At 39.3% G+C, this 24,071-nt stretch overlaps 1 protein-coding gene across 1 annotated transcript; it reads right to left on the bottom strand.

The window, feature by feature from the left end:
- Window positions 1-857: 857 nt before the first annotated feature.
- On the bottom strand, window positions 858-9,358 carry LOC311084724 (guanylyl cyclase-activating protein 1-like). Its single transcript, XM_084116950.1, has 4 exons — window positions 9,049-9,358; window positions 2,781-2,930; window positions 2,523-2,613; window positions 858-1,943 (listed from the first exon to the last, which is right to left on the bottom strand). The coding sequence occupies exons 1-4, from the start codon at window positions 9,244-9,246 to the stop codon at window positions 1,804-1,806; spliced, it is 579 nt and encodes a 192-aa protein (XP_083973076.1). The 5' UTR covers window positions 9,247-9,358; the 3' UTR covers window positions 858-1,803.
- Between the last annotated feature and the right edge of the window lie 14,713 nt (window positions 9,359-24,071).

Raw genomic sequence — 24,071 nt, forward strand, 5'->3', positions numbered from 1 at the left:
TTTACGTGCATTTTATATGAAGATTTTATTACAAATATTTCGGACATAAATACAAAATTGCATTGATTGTCAATACCAGGGGCGGCGCTAGGGCTAGGCTAAGGGCTTTACTATGTTTTTAGTAAAGCCACGAATATTTTGTTACCTTGTCTTTCTCATAGAGCAAAACGATTAATCCGAGAAAACAAATGTGAATAAGATTACAGCAGCCGCGATTACCTAATCATGAAAAGTGCATAGCCTATTACAGTTTTATTTATATTTTTCACAGACATGTCTGTTGAACGCATCGGCCAATCAGAGGCGTTTAAATGAGTCGCTGTGCTGAAGACATTATGTCGGTTTGTTGTTAGGACGACTAAAAGTTCAGCGGTCTCGCTCATCAATGTCAGAGTGATTAAAGAAGGCGGGGCTGACCGTTCACTGAAGGGTGTTAACAGTGAACGAATGCCTGGTAAAATGTAAGTAAACACATTTATACACATTTAATATTTGACTGTTTTACAATAGAAATGTTCAACTCCCGACATTATCCGGTGACGCAAATTACTCAACTTTTTTTTTTTAAAATTTAAACATTTAAATTTTGAAAATATGCTATCATTTCATGTAGAGAGAACGTATGCATACTTAAAAATAAAATATTATTTGCAAATACTTTAAATTATTTCACTAATACAATAAGCCTTTCTTTTTCTTTGTTCCCTTACAAAGCTTTTATAATTAATTAATTCCTTTAAATAAAAATACCCAATTTTAGTTTGGGCTAAATGACCTTAGACCCGCCCCTGGTCAATACGATATATCATGCCACATATTTTTAGGCTGTTTATAGTTATTATTCTGCATACAATGAACACGTTTCAGGCTTTTATTTTGAAAAGGGAATCCAAGTGTAATAACATTATAAATGTGTCCTACAAAATATAATACTGCAAGTTTTTTTTCACATAAAAATAAATGTTATTCTTCGGCACCGATAGCCTCATGGGCAAGTGCACCGACATGTAGCGACGCTGTGCTTCAGGCGTCCCGAGTTCAAGTCGCGGCCCGTGGACCTTTCCCGATCCCATCCAGCCTCTCTCTTTCGCACCTCACTCCCTGTCTAGCTAAGCTAGATTTATGCCTATTTTTCACATCTTCATGGACACCACAGTGATTTCCCTTGTGTGTTAATATTTTTCCTTGTAATAATGTATGGTTTTCTAAAAATGAGAACTGCTGCGTCTGTGTAGATGAGAGAAGCAAAGTGTATGTGCGTTGTGCACAGGCTACATTATGGCCAAGCATGCGCCCTTAAAATAGCATCTAAATAACATGCGCAACGCGCCACTGGCTTTAGACTAGGTTTCTCCTGGTCTGTGCCAGAATTGTTTTCTGAAACTGCAAAATAGCACCAGGGAACGTTTGCGCCGGAACACGCCTCCTCTTTTCGCTGATCCACCCCCAGGAGCGCAAGTTCATTTCCTAATTTACCGACGTGCGTCTGTGGAGGGAAAAGTCCGCTGTGCGTGGGTGCAAAATAGGAATGACACATGCATCGGTGTACAAAGTCAATTGCGCTGGGTGCAAGATAGGGCCCATAGTCACTAACGTAATTCTGTGAGATTACAGGAGAATAATCGGCTGTTGGCTCTTAAAGTTCAGTCCGACACAGTTAATCCTGTTAATATCTGATGTGTCGAGGGTTTAAACCTCTTCACTCAACAGTGGAGTCCAGACGCCGCTCACAGAACCAGAGCCAGCGCTACCGTCATCATCTTCATCATCATCATCTTCATCATGATCTCGGGCTGGTCTGGGTCAGGTGACCTTCTGCTCAGAGTTGATCTCGCTGTAGATCTTATTGACGATATGAGACAGATCTAAAGACTGGGTCAACATCTTCAAGAGCTCCTCGTCCGCCTGGATTCCCTCCATGAACTCCTCCAGAGACAGAACACCTAAACACACAGTTACAGATTTAAACTGTAGCATTAGCATATTAATTAGCATATTAATTCAGAAAGACAGACGCATTGCAAAACTCCAGTGATAAATGAACTCTTCTGGGAGTTTATCTGAGACCACACTCAAGAGTGTTAAAAGTGTTTCAAATAAGAGTGTTAATGAAACACTGAAGCAGTGTTAAAGTTAATGAGATAATTAAGTGATTAATTGAGTGATGATTGAGCGTTATTGAAGACACCTGATGTTAACAAGCTGAATCACCAAAGGAGAAAAATCACAATGGTAAAGTCGCCATTATGATGATCAGTGTTTGCTTTAGTTGGGCTCTTTACCCTTAAATTGTTAACATTACATTTTGTTTGGCTGCTGGAACTGAGTTGTAATAGCAAAATGAACGAAGAGAAAAGATGATAAGGCGGTGTTGGTTATGCTTTCACATAATAATCATTTGATCTGAATCACTGAACTCATTAAGAGCCTAATCTCTGAGTTAGGGTTACCCTATTGATTACAGCAGCACTGTGACTCTATAGCATAAGATAGATAGATAGATAGATAGATAGATAGATTACCATCTCCATTCAGATCAATCTTGTCGAACACCATGTCAGTGAACTCTTCTGCTGAAACCTCCTGCTCTATTCCACTAATGGCTCGAATGGCCTGAAGAGGAAAAACAACAGCAGATGAAAGTGAGTTCAGTGAGTCCTGTGGATCCTCTTACACAGACTCAGAGTCATTAAAGATGATGTTCAGCACAGATGGAGGGTGTTACTGGTTTAATCTGGTTCCTCCAGCAGGAGGCGCTGAAGAGAATCACGTCCTCAAACCTTGAAGATCAGCAGTAGCTCGTCGCGCTCGATGCATCCGCTGCCGTCCACGTCGTAGAGTTTGAAGTACCAGCGTAACTTCTGCTGAACGCCTCCCTTCAGGACCAGACTCAGAGCAGCCACGTACTCCATGAAGTCTATACAGCCGTCCTGACCACACACACACACACACACATCAAACTATTATACTGGACCACATATGCATCTGTTTATACACTATATTGCCAAAAGTTTTGGGACGTCTGCCTTTACATCACATGAACTTTAATGACATCCCATTCTTAATCCATAGGGTTTGATATAGAGTTGACAGGTATAACAGCTTCAACTCTTCTGGGAAGGCTTTCCACAAGGTTAGGGAGTGTGTTTGTGGGAATTTTTGACCATTCTTCTAGAAGCTCATTAGTGAGGTCAGGCACTGATGTTGGACGAGCAGCACTGATGTTGTAACACAGAATTACGTTAGTGACTATGGGCCCTATCTTGCACCCAGCGCAATTGACTTTGTACACCGATGCATGTGTCATTCCTATTTTGAATCTCTGTTTTTTCAGAATTTAGAAGTAGGAAATTACTAGTCATCCAGTTTTTTATATCAGCTATGCATTCCGTTAATTTTGTGAATTGGTAAGTTTCGTTACTGTGGTAATCCAGAGTTCTCGCGAGAGCACAAGTTGAATTTGCTCAGCGAGTTACTCTGGTGTCCAGTAATGATGCTCATTAAATATGCCCCTCGATCTGAGCTGCACCAATCACATCGGGTTATCTGATATAGGCGGGCCAGAGGCGAGCTAAACAGATGATGACAGAGCTGTGACGTCGAAGTCATTAGTAAACATTGCAAGATGGCTATGAATGAATACCAGTTGTTTGAAACGGCTTTGGCCGCTACAATGAGCGAGTTAGACTTGGCTTTTTATCTAAAACAGGAACAGAAGACGGCGCTCGAATCGTTCCTTTGCAAGAAGGACGTTTTTGCTGTTTTGCCAACTGGATACGGTAAGAGTCTAATCTACCAGTTAGCTACACTGGTAGCCAAGCGTATGGGGTTTATTGTTGTGATTGGTCATACAGTGAGACCAATGCAGTGAGATTTTCAAATGCATGCCTGGTGAAGCCCCTTGAGCTGGGCGATTTTCATTAGTCGACACCAGACCATTAATCTTTTAGATTTAGGTCTGGATTTCCAGGCTATAGTTTCGTCAGGGCGTGAAGAAATATAGAGCTGAGTATCATCAGCATAACAGTGAAAACTAATTCCATGCTTCCTAATGATATCTCCTAATGGTAGCATGTACAGAGTGAACAGCAGCGGTCCTAGTACTGAGCCTTGTGGTACACCATACTGAACTTGTGATCGGTGAGACATCTCTTCATTTACTGCTACTGCACCAAACAACCCCACACCATAATCCCCCCTTCACCAAACAACCCCACACCATAATCCCCCCCCTCCACCAAACTTTAGACTTGGCACAATGCAGTCAGACAAAGTACCGTTCTCCTGGCAACCGTTCTCCATCCATACATCTATCCATCAACCCATCCATCTATCTATCTATCCATCTTTCTATCAATCAATCCATCCATCCATCCATCCATCCATCCATCCGTTCTACGCCACTGCAGTCTGCATGCCTATGTGCTTGATTTCATGCAACTGTGGCCATGGAAGTGACTGGAACACCTGAATTCAATGATTTGGAGGGGTGACTGGGTGACCCAATACTTTTGGCAATATAGTGGCATGTACTCACCTGATATTGCATTATATTATTAGTTTATTTTAGTTTGTTTATTTTAGTCTCCATGAAGCTGATCCACACAGATCCAGCTCACAGAAATAGAGCAGCAGAGATTAGAAAGCTTTGAGTTCAATGTTGTTAAACATGATTACGGCTCGTTTACACCAACTAGAACGATAACTATATTTACCTCCACACAAGCGTTCTATTATAAACACACAACAGTTTTGCCGTCTGTCACTTTAAAGCAGGATGGATTCTGATTGGCTGTCAATGTTTCGTTCTCATTCGATGTTATCGTTCATCAGTGTCGTCGTCGTTATATCCATAGTGTGGACTTTCCTTTTCTCATGGAAATAGAACGATTATTAAAACATAGAATCTGTTGATGTCCCGCCCCTTCTCGACCTAAACCCCGCCCCTTCTCGAACTAAACCCTGCCCCCTTGTGCAATTATTCTGACTTGCTAGTAATGTTTACCAATGTATGATTTTTATATTTAAATTAATTTATAAATTATAATTCTATCATTTTTATTAATGTTCATACAGTGCATTTAAAATTTGATAGAATTAAATATACTAGTGCAAAATGCCCATGCAATATCAGTTTTTGAGTGTGCTTTTAGTAATTGTTGGTTTGGTGTGTTTGAGTGCTCATTGTTACAATTACACAGCAAAAGTTCAGTGACATTTTTATTTGTGCATGGTAGAAAGCACACACTGAACTCCGAGAAAACGCTATGCTTGAGGAAACAGTTTGTGAATAGGCTACTACAAATGATGGCCGTGAAAGAGACTGTGAACGCATTGAATAGGATATGTTTAGTTGGTGAATAGCATAGGCAACTATTACACAGTAGCAGAGGTGGGAGTAAGTCACACATGTGCAAGTCACAAGCAAGTCTCAAGTCTTAACCTTCAAGTCTCAAGCAAGTCCAAGTCAATTTTGTGAAAAGCAAGTCAAGTCAAGTCACTGCTTTATGTCAAGCAAGTCAAGTCAAGTCGTAGCTTGGGTCACAAGTCACTGGCAAGTCATACAAACGTTTGATGATTTCATTGAATTTATATATTAAAATATGTTAAAACTACACAAGTTGTGGACTATGGTTTTATTTGCAACATTTTTTTTTAAATATGCATTTCCACATACAGCTGAGTGGTTACTACAATAAAAATCTAAAATAAATAAAATTTCAAACTACATAGCCTAAAATGTAAATGTAACTGAAATTAGGCCAACATTAAAGCATGAAAAAATAATTATGCCTCAAACATTTCAGAAGACCATTAAAAGGTATTAAACAATTCACAATTCAAATATAATGGTTCCTATGCCACCAAATGGCATTCTTCAAACTGGCGTCCCCTTTAGTCATTAAGCATTCATTCAACTGATTTGTTCAAAACGGCAGATTCATTCTGGAACTAAGCAACTAGGTCACTGAATCACAAATATGCATGCATAACTCTTTCTGTGGCTTGTTTGGAACTATTGTCATTGGAGAAAGAGCAAAAACAGAGAATATTTGGAATGTTATGTCTAAAATGTCACATCACAATATTCACTCTTTGTTTACTGAACTGTTTTATAAAAATCATTATCACATTTGCAATCGCGCCAATATTCTGAAAAGATTTTTTAATATCATATGTTATAGGCTAATTATAAAAATAACTTTTCCACCAATTTTTCCACCACATTTTGAATGTTGGGTGCATATTAATTCTGCTGGCATTTTGCCCCCAACCCCCTGATAACATCTAACCCTGCTTTAAGAGAAACATAAAACACGACAAAACATTAACAGTTTTCTATGTTGTTGTTTGTCATGGGAAAGAACGACATATTTGGCTTTAAAGCATGATTTGAAAGAAATGTGGCAAATGTTATACAAAACGTATGCCATCATTGATTATCATTTGAATATTGACAACATTACGCTACATTTGAAAACATAATTGTGTATAAAGAGGCATGCTGTTTTGACCAATATTCTCTCTAGATTTAAAGATAGTCAAATTAACTAGGCCTATAACAAACAGGTTAAACAAGCCATAGCTTACTTTTAGACGTGGTGAATGAAGTTCGACTGGTTCGAGGTTGTGATGGTCGTCAGATATCCCTTGCCTGTTATTATGCGTACAGCATATCTTCTTGTATAAATATGGTCTATTTCTAGTGTTTATATCTAAAAAGAAACGATGCTGGGAGATGTTTTTGTATTTAGCGCGCTGCCGCGCTCACCGCGATGTATGTTTTTTTCTGGGCTTGTGCAGCGTCACGCAATCTTTCATTTTGTTCATCAATTGATGTTGCGATGATTTATATAAAAATGTATATCAAGTCATTCTCGAGTCATACAGTTCAAGTCAAGTCAAGTCTCGAGTCATTGGATCTCAAGTCAAAGTCAAGTCGAGTCATTTTCTTAATTTAGTCAAGCAAGTCTCAAGTCCTTAAATTTGCGACTCGAGTCTGACTCGAGTCAAGTCATGTGACTCGAGTCCCCCATCTCTGCACAGTAGCGATAACGTTAAGCGCACCAGAATGAAATATAATATTCAGAAGTAAACAGCATAGCTGACTTACAGATTCAGTTAACATCCACAAATGAATAAGCGCGTCGATTCAGGGAGCAGTGCAAAGTGCCCGTGCAAAATCAGTTTTTGTGTGTGTTTTTAGTAATTGTTGGTTTGGTGTATTTGAGTGCTCATTGTTACAATTACACAGCAAAAGTTCAGTGACATTTTTATTTGTGCATGGTAGAAAGCAAATACTGATACTGCCATAATGACATACAATAAATGTGGAAAATTTAACTACACGATTGAGGGAGCAGGCTACACAGGGAACTCTGAGAAAACGCTACTTAAGCTCCGCTGCTTTCTTAAACCCTCTCTGTCTCTGGTCCTGGGCTGTGCTCACTCAGTGTGAGTGAGAGTGTGTGTGTGAGAGGGGGAGGGGCCAGCTGTGCTCACTCAGTGTGTGTGTGAGAGGGGGAGGGGCCAGCGGCTAGAGCGGCAAAAGCCAGTGTGTGCTTCTTTTACCGATATATATTTAACGATATCTTTTGCATTTCTAATCCAAACAATGTCAAACTTGGCACTGCACTTACTCGTGCCCCTAGCGAGACACCTGTCAAGTTCCATCGGACTAACGGTTCGAGAGATATGCGAATAACAGATACACACACACACACACAGACACACACACAGACAGACAGACAGGCAGACGTTTCTGTAATTTATAGATAGATTGAATATCAAATATTTTTTTCTGGTGACAAATGAAAGCCGTGTTCAGAAATAAAGCCTGGTTCTGAGGACACGAACCCCTCAGTTAACCAGATTAGCGGCTCTGATGGGATTCAGTGAGGATCTCTGACCTGTGCAGTGCTGCTGTTATCTGACTTTACTGTATTAACGTATATATCTCATTACCCACAATCCTCAGCTGAAGGGACGTGAGGAAACGCACCTCATTCAACCCTCGTTATATCAGCACTTATGCTGACTTTACACTTACAATTACCTGAAACTCCTGCTATAAATATTAAATAATTCATTACTTTCCTGAAAACAAAACTGCGTAACTTACAATGAAACATCAATAACATTTTAAATATCTGAATAACCAAATATTATTATTGTTATTGTCATTAATAATAATTGGGTCGTTCCTGGTATTCGGTGTCTTTTTGCCATCATAAAATCATGTAGAAAATCAATTTTGTTTGGTCAAGCTCAGGTAAATAAATTTCACCATTTATTAAGCAAAATAAGTGAAATGGAGGATCACAAATGTCCACCGTTATAGAGACAAATGAACAACCGTTTCAAATACTTATGGTTGTAGTTTATTGGCTCTGAGTACCTTTAAAAGCATATCAGTTAATAAAATATCAGAAAATATTAATATTGTGCAAGAATTCAACCTACTTTCTCACAAACGCATAATTTTACTTTTTTCGTTTTCAGATACAAATGACTAAAAGGTGTTTTTGTTTACTTTTTAAAGTACTGCGATGTCAATACTCCAGTAAATTTTAATTTTCACTTAATTATTTTTATGTATTCTGCTGATTTTATGAAATTATTGTAAAAAAAATAAAAACAATTGCTTAACAGGATGGAAAAAGTGATAACAGAGTGGACAAAATAATAACATCCTATATCGCTCACATAACCAGTTACAGCATTACTTTAGTTTGAACTGGATTTAGATGGGAAACAATAATGTAAAACATTGCAAAAGAACTTTTAATACAAACATGAATTACTTTCACAGTCAGATATAACAGGGTGGATATTCTGAGCTAAAATCAGCCACTGCACCGCTTCTGAGCAAAAACCTTGATTATAATTACAAAAAAAACAAAACAAAAAAAAAGTAATAACTGAATATATTAGAAAGAATCTTTTCTAATATAGAATATATCCAAGAATATAAGAATATATCCAACAATGTAAAAAAAAAAAAAAAAAAAAAAAAAAAAAAACCTAAATAATAAATGCGTTTCTTACATCGTTCATGTCGAAGGTCTTGAACATGGTCGTGACGTACTCGTTTGAGGACTCTGACAGATTCTTCAGCCCGAAGAACTTCTTGAACTCGTAGAACGTGAGCTGACCGGACGGACACTCGGTCATGAACTTCCGGTACCACTGGTGCGACTCGCACGCGTTCAGATCCTCCAGAGACGAACCGGGCGCGTTCCCCATGATGCCGCTGCGGCTGTACCGGAGGAGGACCGGGAGAGATCGCGCGTTCGGTCCTGGGTTCCCCTCACATACACACACACACACACACACACACTGACACACTGACTGAGAGACGAGCTCAGCGCACGGGACAGGGTTAGTGAGTCTCGACCAATCCCCGCGCGATGATCCCCGCTGACGTCACTCTCCTGGCTGTTGTTTTCAGAGAATTAGCGCGAATTAACGGTCAACTGCACACAGCTGAATCTATCTATCCATCTATCTATAGCCTATCTATCTATCCTATATATATTTATATGTATATCCATCCGTCCAACCGTTTGTCTATCCATTTATCCATCCGTTCTATCTATACCATATATATATATATATATATATATATATATATATATGTCCTATCTATAGTCAAGTGAAGTCATCTTCGTTTATATAGTGCTTATAACAGTGTAGATTGTTCCAAAGCAGCTTTACATTGATAATAGGAAATTAAAGTGTTTAGGCTCTATAGCAGCTCTAGAATAAAGTTATTGTCCAGCTAAAGTTAGTTTGATTGATTCACTTCCCTCGCAACAATCATTGTTGTCTATCGTGACACGATCAAAGTTAAAACAATCAGTATACCTCATTTTTCTTCATTTGAATGCTTGGCTGTTAAACTCTCTGGCTTTCAACCATTGGTAATTTTAACACTCTATAGGCCACCTAAACCATCTGATCTGTTCTTAACTGAATTTTCTGCATTAATGACTTCACTTTCTGTCTATTCTCCCAATATATTACTTGTTGGTGATTTTAATATTCATGTTGATGCCACTACTACTTGTTCCTTTGCTGCTGATTTTATGTCATTACTTGATGGTCTTGATGTCACCCAAAATGTACATTTTCCTACTCACAACAAAGGTCATACTCTAGATTTAGTTTGTTCAACTGGTATTGTCCCCTGCAATGTAACACATGCCGAGTTACCCATCTCTGATCACAAAGCTGTTTTATTTGAAGTCTCTGTCCCAGTTTCCAGGTATAAACATCAACGCATTATAGCCTACAGAAACATAAAACACATTAATCCATCTGACCTTGTGAGCCTCATAAATACATACTCGACTACTGACTCCCTCTGTCCCCTCAGCCTCATCACTCATTACAATGACTGCCTATCTTCTTCTCTTGATGCCCTTGCTCCCACTCAAACTCAAAGCCCTGCAGGGCTCTGCTTTAACCATCTCCCTCTCAAACTTCACCTTGGCCTCAGAGAACCAGATCAAAGAACTTGTCAGCAAATCAAAAACATCTACTTCCCAATTAGACCCTCTGCCTACCAGTCTTCTTAAAGCATGCCTGCCTTCCATCGCTCCATTACTCACTACATTAGTAAATTCCTCCCTCTCCACAGGCATTGTACCGCCCGCTCTTAAGACTGCTGCTGTCACTCCGGTCCTCAAAAAGCCCAATGCTGATCCTGATGACTTGAACAACTACCGTCCCATCTCCAATCTTCCTTTTGTCTCCAAGATACTGGAGCGGGTCGTGGCACATCAACTACATCACCATCTCATCTACAATGATCTGTATGAACATTTCCAGTCTGGTTTCTGTGCTAAACATAGCACGGAAACAGCATTGGTAAAAATCACCAATGACCTACTCTGTGCTGCTGACTCTGGTCTATTGTCCATCCTGATCTTACTTGACTTGAGCGCTGCCTTTGACACCATCTCACATCCCCTCCTCATTGAACGTCTGGCCAGTATTGGTATCATGGGGGATGCACTCTCCTGGTTCTGTTCATACCTCACGGATCTCAGCAGTTCGTACAACTCAAACACTATAAATCGACCTGTGCGTTTGTGCCTCAGGGTGTCCCCCATGGGTCAGTGTTGGGTCCACTCCTCTTCATTATATATCTGCTTCCCCTGGGCAAGATCATGAGACACCACAAAATTCATTTCCACTGCTATGCTGACGACACCCAGCTTTATATTTCAACTAAACCGTCATCTCCCCTTCCACCCACCTCACTCAGCAACTGTCTTCAAGACATTCAAATCTGGATGAACACAAACTTTTTAAAACTGAATGCCAATAAGACAGAAGTCCTGCTCATCGGCTCCAAACCTACTCTCTCAAAACAGCAAAACCTCAATTTAACCTATCCTTATCACTCTACACTGGCTCCCTGTGCACTTCCGTATTGATTTTAAGACCCTCGTCATCCCCTACAAAGCACTTCATAATCTTGCACCCAGCTACATTTATGACCTCCTATCAGGATATGTTCCTACACGCTCCCTCCGCTCTTCCTCGACTGGCCTCCTTGTCACCCCCAAATGCCGCCTCTCCACCATGGGGGCCAGGGCCTTCAGTTGCGCTGCTCCAAGACTTTGGAATGCCCTCCCCTCCCACATTCGACAGGCAGACACAGTCAATTCATTAAAAAAATTGTTAAAGACCTATCTCTTTAAGAAAGCTTTTAATCTTTAAAACATTTTAGTTCTACATCGCCATAGTAACTCTCCTGCCACTCTTTTATAGTGCTTTCTTCTGGCCTTCTTAGCACTTTTCTGATTTGTCTTATTTGTAACATGTATTAGCCTACTATGAATTTAAATATATTTTAATTTCTTTCCTTCTTTTATGTCCTCCGAAACATGTAAGATGTCCTTGGGTATTTAGAAAGGCGTCGGCCAAATAAAATGTATTATTATTATTAGTTATTAACTTAGGGGCCGCTAACACGACACCGTTTTAACAGGTATCTCTTAAGTTCTTTCTGCGCAAACTTCAAAAACGCGAACCAGTGAGAATGGCGATATCTATCGCCTATATATCTATCTGTCCTATATATCTATCTATCAATCAATACTGTGAAGACAGTACCCAGATAGCACACGTACATCGCGGAGACGTCTGTGAAAGATCGTAGCATCTGGTAAACATCGCATGAGAACGACCGTTTTTAGTAGTTAACGAGCCGTCTTCCTCACGTCTGTACGACGTCTATATGATGAATCTTCAACAGTAGAAATTACACACTGCCACACAGCGCCGGATCAGCAGACGCGGGGTCTATTATCGTGGCGTCGCATTGTGCCACTCGCATCTAGTGTACTGTAAACACAGATATATTTTATTTTATTTTTAAATAATTATATCAAATACATACATTGATGGCTCATTGTTCATAGTTGATCAGCATACAATTTGACAAGCTTTAAAACCATTGTTGCATTTTTCCCTTACCAGTACATGACAAAAACAGCACCGTTATGCCTTTATTTAGAGATTTTGCATCGGTTAATGTAGTTTCACTGATCCATTCTGTCTTACTACATTAATATTTACGAGGGGCACCTACACTTAAATAGCTTTTCTTGCTTTCAGCACAGAATAATAAAATATAAGCATATAAGCATGACACACTTAAATAATGCTTTAAATGATTTGCTAAGGGCAACTCTTACTGGTTACAAATCAGAATATATCAGTAATTTTTTTTAAAAAACACAGGAACACTGTCTGGAACCCGTCATGCACAACAGCCTTTACATGTGTGTGTTCGTTCATCTATTCCTTTGTTTGCTTGATCCCTCAGTAGAAAAAATACATGCAGAAAATGCACATTTGAGGTAGAGCTCCTTTCGAGTGAACTGGAAGTCTACCTGTGGATTACAGGTGTGGTTCACATCATTACTCGTATCTTGCAGAAAGCATAAAGTCAAGCTTGGCTGCTGCTCAGAATGTAAAGTGTAGCGTAACAAGCTTGATATTTGAGTAACAATTGAATTGATTCCATGATCCACGGCTTTGTGTCAGCTGGTTCTTTGACTATGCCATGCAGGGAAATAGTTAAACACACACCAAACCATTTTCATATTTTGTTCCAAATAATGATGATTATAAACTCCCAACGAGCAAAGCAAAGGTGGCAGTGGTAAAGAAACCCTTGTAGATGTACGAGGAAGAAGACTCAGGAGGAAACAACATACAAATGTTAATTTGATTCATATTGCCTTTTTTATTTAATGCCATCAACTTACCAGAGTTGATTAAACTTTAAAACAATCTTTAAATATATTTTAAAAAAATAATAATGACACAATTTAATGTAGTAACTGCTGAGAGCATGAAGGTGAACATGGTCACACTGGTTTTATTTAAAAAAAGGAGCTTTACACACAACCTTATCAGAGCTAATGATAATGACCTGTATTGTTATACATTTATGTAGTCTTGATTTGGGTGTGTACAGTGGTTTTACATTTAAAAGGGTTGTAAATCTAGTTCAAGTAAATTTTAGCACACCATAGTCAACTTTTATCAGGTAATTTCACAACAACAAAAATGTGGCTAGTAAAAATGCTGTGTGGCTAGTAACTTTGGAAAACCACTAGCCACATTGGCTAGTGAGCAAAAAAGTTAATGTCAAGCCCTGGTCACACATGAGGTCCGGTAACGACTCTGGCTCTCGCTGATGAGCTGGTGCTGATTGGAGGATCTTACGGCCCAGAACACCACATCAGAAACTTCCCTTCCCTAGGACGTGTTGCAGATACCATAATACCAGTCTCACAGATTATAATGAGCTTCAATTCACCATATTCTTCGCCCGTTCTATTTCCCATGATTCATAGCGGGTTCAACTGACTAAACGGTTTTCTACGACCCAACAAAGCCACTTTTCCTGTTAAAAAACAGTCTATTGCGCAAGTGTTACAGTGTAAAACCAGTAGTGCAACCCTGTAGCCTTGCAAATACTGCAGTAGATGCAAGATTTTTAAGACCCCATCAAACCCATGCCGGTTCTGATCTCACATGCGAGACATGTAAAAGTTTCTACGAGTTGTATGTTCAAGTGAGCAGCGCACAGGCTTCTACTTTAGAATCTGAAACCAGGGAGCAGAGTTCTTCCAATTTGTGGCACAATGCAAGAAAATTGAGAATAACTGCAAGTTCAGCTAAAAAGGTTCCTTCTGGAGCATCCACCAATCCTGATAAGTTTATGGCAGAGCACCTGTACCCCTCCTTTCGTGGCAACTATGCCACAAATTATTGTAAGGAGAATGAGGTGGTTGCTGGTAATGCACTTCGAGAGCAAGGCATGAGTATTACACATAGCGGCATCGTTGTTAGTGTCACAGAGCCATGGTTGTCAGCCAGCCCAGATGGGGTAATTAGTCAGCTGCAAATATGGCTTGACCCTAACAAAAGGTTTCTCAGTGGTTTACAGTAGTATCAGATGTACTTAAAAACATACTAAAATTTCACCAAAGTTTGACTCCAAGAAAAGGCCCCATTTTCAAAATGGCGGCCGTCAGGTCCTTAAAATGACCATTACTCCTTTGTATTCCTCCTAGACCAGGAATACTGGTGTCTGATACCTGTTTTGGCCATGTAATATTCTAATTAGCATATTTGCATGATAAATAAGTGATTACAAGTACAATTATATATTAAAGCAATTGGTTACAAGCATATTTATGCGAAAAAGAAGTACAATTTCCCTTAAGTAATTGCATATTTCTCCTTTATCATATCGTTTTTCTGTGGTTCATAACCATTATTTTGATAATGATAAAACCTTACAGTAATATCACAAAATCATGTATTCCATAAGTATGTAATCATGTCAGTGCAATTTAGACAAGTCCAATGGATTCATAGACCCAGAAAACATGGGGTTAGACACCAAGATTACTTGGCTAGGTCAAATAATGAAGGAGTTAGGATATTTTAAGGGCTTCCTGCCCATCTTGGACGCCATCTTGAAAATTACACCTTTCTAGTGGTCAAACTTTGGTAAACTTTTAGTATGTTATTAAGGACACCTAATACTACAAAAAACAGCTGAGAAACCTTTTAGGGTTAGGTGTTTTTTTCCATATATGCAGCCGCCTAAATTGACTCAACTGCCCTACTCGAAGTAAAATGTCCCATCCCAAGTAAACTCCATTCTACCCTCTTGGATCAACTTGACCATAACCGCAGTGATATCAAGCTAGTAGATGGAGTACCACAACTTCAGAAAACAGGCAGCCGAGGATATTACATGCAGGTACAATTAGGCATGTTTTGTGCCGGTCTGAAGATGGCCAAGTTGTTTATCTGGAGCCCAAATGACTCAGTTATGTTCACTGTACCATTTGATGAGCCCTGTGTTCTGGAGAGGGCAGGATACCTGAAGAGATTTTATTTCTCAACAATGTTGCCCCAGCTTGTGGATGAATTTGTTTGTTTTTTTCGACTGAAACTGCAGGACAGATACATGAGCATAATGAATTCATAGAAAATATCGCTCAGAAACATTTTATTCAAATCACAAAACGACTGTTAAGTGCTGCTGCTGTTTTGTGAATAGGCAACTACAAATGATGCCCGTGAAAGAGACTGTGAACGCATTGAATAGGATATGTTTAGTTGGTGAATAGCATAGGCAACTATTACACAGTAGCGATAACGTTAAGCGCACCAGAATGAAATATAATATTCAGAAGTAAAGAGCATAGTTGACTTACAGATTCAGTTAACATCCACAAATGAATAAGCGTGTCGATTCAGGGAGCAGTGCAAAGTGCCCGTGCAAAATCAGTTTTTGTGTGTGTTTTTAGTAATTGTTGGTTTCTTGGTAAAGAAAACACATTTTTACTCAAATTAATCAAAATGGATTTATCACATTTTGGAACCAAACTATAATATTCAGAAGTAAACAGTATAGCTGACAGAGTGTTTATGTCAGAATGTTTATTTTTAAACCACAACCTTTTTGGGGCTTCTTTTACCGATATATTTAACGATATCTTTTGCATTTCTCATCCAAACAACGTCAAACTTGGCGCTGCACTTACTCGTGCCCCTAGCGAGACACCTGTCAAGTTTGAAATCCATCAGACTAATGGTTCAAGAGATATGCGAATAACAGACACACACACACAGACAGACAGACAGACGTTTCTGTAATTTATAGACAGATGAAAACTCATTTTTTACACAATCAATTACATACATTTAAAAATGCTGAGCATAAGTATTGTTGTACATAAGTGAATATTTGCAAATACAGAATGTTGTTCATGTAAAATTGTACAATTTGTTGTTAATGCAAATCTGATAAAATCTATTGTACACAAACTCAAAGAATAACAAACAATTTCATACAAAAAGTAAATATAAACAGTAAAAAATGACAAACGGCAGCGTGTGTCAATATGAAATATACAGGAGCAATTTATGTAGATGTGTAAAGGGTGTGTGTTTGTGTGTGTGTGCACGCAGATGCAACTTCAACCTCAGAACATCACTGTTGTCACTTATCACTCATCGCCCCTTAAGTTGGCGAGGGCCGCACAGTATTTTTTCAATTTTGGGTGTCCGCCTAATAATCCTTTAGGATTGGAGCGTGGGTCCCAGAGAATTTTAGAGTGATTGAGAGTTTGAAAGAAGTTCATTTTGCGATGTTTCCTCACAGCTGGATTTAAACCCTTTTGTCTTTGCCTGATGACAGTCTGTTTAACGGGACTCATAGTTTCCAGCGAAGGCAACACAGCCAAAGCCAAAGTTTGGGACTCACCGCTTTCAGCCATCCGAACATCCAAACCCGATTGTCCTCGAGCCACTGGAGAAGAAGTTACGCATGTGATCATCGACATCGCTGGATCGGAGGGAGGATTCAGCGCATCCAGGGAGTCGAGAAGCACCGTGCCAAGATCACTTCCCAGTGCACCCCATCCACCGTTGTCGCCACCATGCGACTGCTGTCTCACACGGTCTGCCATTATTGTCTTAATTTCACTCTCTCTGTGCTGACTGCTCGATTTTTTGGTAGAGTAGCTTTACCGTTGTTTAGGAGTATGGCATTACTTGCGTGGTGGCTACTCATGTTGAAAGTAGTACTAAGCCTACAACATTCAATCTCTCAATGCGCAAGTTGGATTGTAGAACAACAACGCACAGAAAGTAAGAGTAGCACAAACACGCAACTTAGGACAAACACTGTTTGTGTGGTATTGGCAGCAATCTGCCCTTGCGTTGCATTTCTTTTGCATATTTGTTTGAAGCACACTCTGTATTTTTGAAGCTTATTGACGCCGTTTGTATGTGCTCTCACAGCACCTGCCTGGCTGCGAGACACCGCCATGTTGCTGTTGTTGTTGTATATTTCTTCACACCCTGACGAAACTTAATGGAATGTATAGCTGATATAAAAAATTGGATGACTAGTAATTTCCTACTACTAAATTCTGAAAAAACAGAGATTCTAATTATTGGACAAAAAACTTCCTCACGTAATAACCCAGAATACTGTCTAACACTTGATGGCTGCTCTGTCAAGTCTTCGTCGTCGGTTAGGAACCTGGGTGTGTGTGTGTGTGTGTGTGTGTGTGCTCTTTGATACCAATCTTTCATTTGAAAGTCACGAGTCTAGTATCTGTAAAACCGCATTTTTCCATCTTAAAAATATATCTAAATTACGCCATATGCTCTCATTGACAAATGCGGAACAATTAGTTCATGACCTCAAGGCTAGATTATTGTAATGCTCTACTGGGTGGTTGCCCTGCACGCTTAATAAACAAACTACAGCTGGTCCAAAACGCAGCAGCTTGAGTTCTTACCAGAACCAGGAAGTATGACCATATTAGCCCAGTTCTGTCAACACTGCATTGGCTCCCTATTAAACATCGTATACATTTTAAAATATTGCTGATTACTTACAAAGCACTAAATGGTTTAGCTCCACAGTACTTGAGCGAGCTCTTAACGCATTATAGTCCTTCACGTCTATTGCGATCTCAAAATTCCGGCCAGTTGATAATACCTAGAATATCTAAATCGACTGCTGGCAGTAGATCCTTCTCCTATCTAGCACCAAAACTTTGGAACAGTTTTCCTACCATTGTCCGGGAAGCAGACACACTCTGTCAGTTCAAAGCTAGATTAAAGACACATCTCTTTGACCTAGCATTCACATAACACATTATAAACTTCTATAATTCAATGTTAGGCTGCATAGATCAGGTCAGCCGGAACCGGGAACACTTCCCATAAATCCTGATGTACTCGTTACATCATAAGAAGAATACTGTGATCCCCAGATCCCCTTTTATTTCTACACTTTATTTCCCCATTTTTGGACATTTTTTGTATATTTAATTTAATAAATACCTCACAATATGTTCCTTTTTAGAAAGACATGATATCTGTGAGGATTTTCAGTCAGGATTTAGACCGTACCATAGCACTGAGACAGCTCTCATTAGAGTCACAAATGATCTGCTCTTATCATCCGATCGTGGTTGTCTCTCGCTATTAGTGTTACTCGATCTTAGTGCTGCATTTGACACTATTGACCACAACATTCTTTTAAATAGACTCGAAAATGATGTTGGCATTAGTGGAATTGCATTAGCATGGTTTAAATCATACTTATGTGACCGTTATCAGTTTGTAGCAGTAAATGAAGAGATGTCTCATCGATCACAAGTTCAGTATGGCGTACCACAAGGCTCAGTACTAGGACCGCTGCTGTTCTCTCTCTACATGCTACCATTAGGAGATATCATTAGGAAGCATGGCATTAGCTTTCACTGTTATGCTGATGATACTCAGCTCTATATTTCTTCACACCCTGACGAAACTTACCAATTCACAAAATTAACGGAATGTATAGCTGATATAAAAAATTGGATGACTAGTAATTTCCTACTACTTAATTCTGAAAAAACAGAGATTCTAATTATTGGACAAAAAACTTCCTCACGTAATAACCCAGAATACTGTCTAACACTTGATGGCTGCTCTGTCAAATCTTCGTCGTCGGTTAGGAACCTGGGTGTGTGTGTGTGTGTGTGTGTGTGTGTGTGTGCTCTTTGATACCAATCTTTCATTTGAAAGTCACGAGTCTAGTATCTGTAAAACCGCATTTTTCCATCTTAAAAATATATCTAAATTACGCCATATGCTCTCAATGACAAATGCGGAACAATTAGTTCATGCGTTCATGACCTCAAGGCTAGATTATTGTAATGCTCTACTGGGTGGTTGCCCTGCACGCTTAATAAACAAACTCCAGCTGGTTCAAAACGCAGCAGCTCGAGTTCTTACCAGAACCAGGAAGTATGACCATATTAGCCCAGTTCTGTCAACACTGCTTCGGCTCCCTATTAAACATTGTATAGATTTTAAAATATTGCTGATTACTTACAAAGCACTAAATGGTTTAGCTCCGCAGTGCTTGAGCGAGCTCTTAACGCATTATAGTCCTTCACGTCTATTGCGATCTCAAAATTCCGGCCAGTTGATAATACCTAGAATATCTAAATCGACTGCTGGCGGTAGATCCTTCTCCTATTTAGCACCAAAACTTTGGAACAGTTTTCCTACCATTGTCCGGGAAGCAGACACACTCTGTCAGTTCAAAGCTAGATTAAAGACACATCTCTTTGACCTAGCATTCACATAACACATTATAGACTTCTATAATTCAATCTTAGGCTGCATAGATCAGGTCAGCCGGAACCGGGAACACTTCCCATAAATCCTGATGTACTCGTTACATCATAAGAAGAATACTGTGATCCCCAGATCCCCTTTTATTTCTACACGTTATTTCCCCATTTTTGGACATTTTTTGTTTATTTAATTTAATAAATACCTCACAACTATGTTCCTTTTAAAAAGAAATGATGTCTGTGAGGATTTTCAGTCAGGATTTAGACCGTACCATAGCACTGAGACAGCTCTCATTAGAGTCACAAATTATTTGCTCTTATCATCCGATCGTGGTTGTCTCTCGCTATTAGTGTTACTCGATCTTAGTGCTGCATTTGACACTATAGACCACAACATTCTTTTAAATAGACTCGAAAATGATGTTGGCATTAGTGGAATTGCATTAGCATGGTTTAAATCATACTTATGTGACCGTTATCAGTTTGTAGCAGTAAATGAAGAGATGTCTCATCGATCACAAGTTCAGTATGGCGTACCACAAGGCTCAGTACTAGGACCGCCGCTGTTCACTCTCTACATGCTACCATTAGGAGATATCATTAGGAAACATGGCATTAGCTTTCACTGTTATGCTGATGATACTCAGCTCTATATTTCTTCACGCCCTGACGAAACTTACCAATTCACTAAATTAACAGAATGTATAGCTGATATAAAAAATTGGATGACTAGTAATTTCCTACTACTTAATTCTGAAAAAACAGAGATTCTAATTATTGGACAAAAAACTTCCTCATGTAATAACCCAGAATACTGTCTAACACTTGATGGCTGCTCTGTCAAGTCTTCGTCGTCGGTTAGGAACCTGGGTGTGTGTGTGTGTGTGTGTGTGCTCTTTGATACCAATTTTTCATTTGAAAGTCACGCGTCTAGTATCTGTAAAACTGCATTTCTCCATCTTAAAAATATATATAAATTACGCCATATGCTCTCAATGACAAATGCGGAACAATTAGTTCATGCGTTCATGACCTCAAGGCTAGATTATTGTAATGCTCTACTGGGTGGTTGCCCTGCACGCTTAATAAACAAACTACAGCTGGTCCAAAACGCAGCAGCTCGAGTTCTTACCAGAACCAGGAAGTATGACCATATTAGCCCAGTTCTGTCAACACTGCATTGGCTCCCTATTAAACATCGTATACATTTTAAAATATTGCTGATTACTTACAAAGCACTAAATGGTTTAGCTCCACAGTACTTGAGCGAGCTCTTAACGCATTATAGTCCTTCACGTCTATTGCGATCTCAAAATTCCGGCCAGTTGATAATACCTAGAATATCTAAATCGACTGCTGGCGGTAGATCCTTCTCCTATTTAGCACCAAAACTCTGGAACAGTCTTCCTACCATTGTCCGGGAAGCAGACACACTCTGTCAGTTCAAAGCTAGATTAAAGACACATCTCTTTGACCTAGCATTCACATAACACATTATAAACTTCTATAATTCAATGTTAGGCTGCATAGATCAGGTCAGCCGGAACCGGGAACACTTCCCATAAATCCTGATGTACTCGTTACATCATAAGAAGAATACTGTGATCCCCAGATCCCCTTTTATTTCTACACTTTATTTCCCCATTTTTGGAAATTTTTTGTATATTTAATTTAATAAATACCTCACAATATGTTCCTTTTTAGAAAGACATGATATCTGCGAGGATTTTCAGTCAGGATTTAGACCGTACCATAGCACTGAGACAGCTCTCATTAGAGTCACAAATGATCTGCTCTTATCATCCGATCGTGGTTGTCTCTCGCTATTAGTGTTACTCGATCTTAGTGCTGCATTTGACACTATAGACCACAACATTCTTTTAAATAGACTCGAAAATGATGTTGGCATTAGTGGAATTGCATTAGCATGGTTTAAATCATACTTATGTGACCGTTATCAGTTTGTAGCAGTAAATGAAGAGATGTCTCATCGATCACAAGTTCAGTATGGCGTACCACAAGGCTCAGTACTAGGACCGCTGCTGTTTCACTCTCTACATGCTACCATTAGGAGATATCATTAGGAAGCATGGCATTAGCTTTCACTGTTATGCTGATGATACTCAGCTCTATATTTCTTCACACCCTGACGAAACTTACCAATTCACAAAATTAACGGAATGTATAGCTGATATAAAAAATTGGATGACTAGTAATTTCCTACTACTTAATTCTGAAAAAACAGAGATTCTAATTATTGGACAAAAAACTTCCTCACGTAATAACCCAGAATACAGTCTAACAGTTGATGGCTGCTCTGTCAAATCTTCGTCGTCGGTTAGGAACCTGGGTGTGTGTGTGTGTGTGTGTGTGTGTGCTCTTTGATACCAATCTTTCATTTGAAAGTCACGAGTCTAGTATCTGTAAAACCGCATTTTTCCATCTTAAAAATATATCTAAATTACGCCATATGCTCTCAATGACAAATGCGGAACAATTAGTTCATGCGTTCATGACCTCAAGGCTAGATTATTGTAATGCTCTACTGGGTGGTTGCCCTGCACGCTTAATAAACAAACTCCAGCTGGTTCAAAACGCAGCAGCTCGAGTTCTTACCAGAACCAGGAAGTATGACCATATTAGCCCAGTTCTGTCAACACTGCTTTGGCTCCCTATTAAACATTGTATAGATTTTAAAATATTGCTGATTACTTACAAAGCACTAAATGGTTTAGCTCCGCAGTGCTTGAGCGAGCTCTTAACGCATTATAGTCCTTCACGTCTATTGCGATCTCAAAATTCCGGCCAGTTGATAATACCTAGAATATCAAAATCGACTGCTGGCGGTAGATCCTTCTCCTATTTAGCACCAAAACTTTGGAACAGTTTTCCTACCATTGTCCGGGAAGCAGACACACTCTGTCAGTTCAAAGCTAGATTAAAGACACATCTCTTTGACCTAGCATTCACATAACACATTATAGACTTCTATAATTCAATCTTAGGCTGCATAGATCAGGTCAGCCGGAACCGGGAACACTTCCCATAAATCCTGATGTACTCGTTACATCATAAGAAGAATACTGTGATCCCCAGATCCCCTTTTATTTCTACACGTTATTTCCCCATTTTTGGACATTTTTTGTTTATTTAATTTAATAAATACCTCACAACTATGTTCCTTTTAAAAAGAAATGATGTCTGTGAGGATTTTCAGTCAGGATTTAGACCGTACCATAGCACTGAGACAGCTCTCATTAGAGTCACAAATTATTTGCTCTTATCATCCGATCGTGGTTGTCTCTCGCTATTAGTGTTACTCGATCTTAGTGCTGCATTTGACACTATAGACCACAACATTCTTTTAAATAGACTCGAAAATGATGTTGGCATTAGTGGAATTGCATTAGCATGGTTTAAATCATACTTATGTGACCGTTATCAGTTTGTAGCAGTAAATGAAGAGATGTCTCATCGATCACAAGTTCAGTATGGCGTACCACAAGGCTCAGTACTAGGACCGCTGCTGTTCACTCTCTACATGCTACCATTAGGAGATATCATTAGGAAGCATGGCATTAGCTTTCACTGTTATGCTGATGATACTCAGCTCTATATTTCTTCACACCCTGACGAAACTTACCAATTCACTAAATTAACAGAATGTATAGCTGATATAAAAAATTGGATGACTAGTAATTTCCTACTACTTAATTCTGAAAAAACAGAGATTCTAATTATTGGACAAAAAACTTCCTCATGTAATAACCCAGAATACTGTCTAACACTTGATGGCTGCTCTGTCAAGTCTTCGTCGTCGGTTAGGAACCTGGGTGTGTGTGTGTGTGTGTGTGTGTGCTCTTTGATACCAATTTTTCATTTGAAAGTCACGCGTCTAGTATCTGTAAAACTGCATTTCTCCATCTTAAAAATATATATAAATTACGCCATATGCTCTCAATGACAAATGCGGAACAATTAGTTCATGCGTTCATGACCTCAAGGCTAGATTATTGTAATGCTCTACTGGGTGGTTGCCCTGCACGCTTAATAAACAAACTACAGCTGGTCCAAAACGCAGCAGCTCGAGTTCTTACCAGAACCAGGAAGTATGACCATATTAGCCCAGTTCTGTCAACACTGCATTGGCTCCCTATTAAACATCGTATACATTTTAAAATATTGCTGATTACTTACAAAGCACTAAATGGTTTAGCTCTGCAGTGCTTGAGCGAGCTCTTAACGCATTATAGTCCTTCACGTCTATTGCGATCTCAAAATTTCGGCCAGTTGATAATACCTAGAATATCTAAATCAACTGCTGGCGGTAGATCCTTCTCCTATTTAGCACCAAAACTTTGGAACAGTCTTCCTACC

The sequence above is a fragment of the Abramis brama genome, assembly GCF_963993115.1.
Source record: "Abramis brama genome assembly, chromosome: 6".
Taxonomy (NCBI): Eukaryota; Metazoa; Chordata; class Actinopteri; order Cypriniformes; family Leuciscidae; genus Abramis; species Abramis brama.

Bases quoted from the DNA above. Each gene is read 5' to 3' on its own strand.
- LOC311084724 (XM_084116950.1), bottom strand. From the start codon at position 9,246: ATGGGGAACGCGCCCGGTTCGTCTCTGGAGGATCTGAACGCGTGCGAG. The intron at 2,931-9,048 runs GTAAGAAACGCA...GTGTGTGGTCAG, and splicing joins AGACCTTCGACATGAACGAT to GACGGCTGTATAGACTTCAT. The intron at 2,614-2,780 runs GTTTGAGGACGT...TTTCCTCTTCAG, and splicing joins AGCTACTGCTGATCTTCAAG to GCCATTCGAGCCATTAGTGG.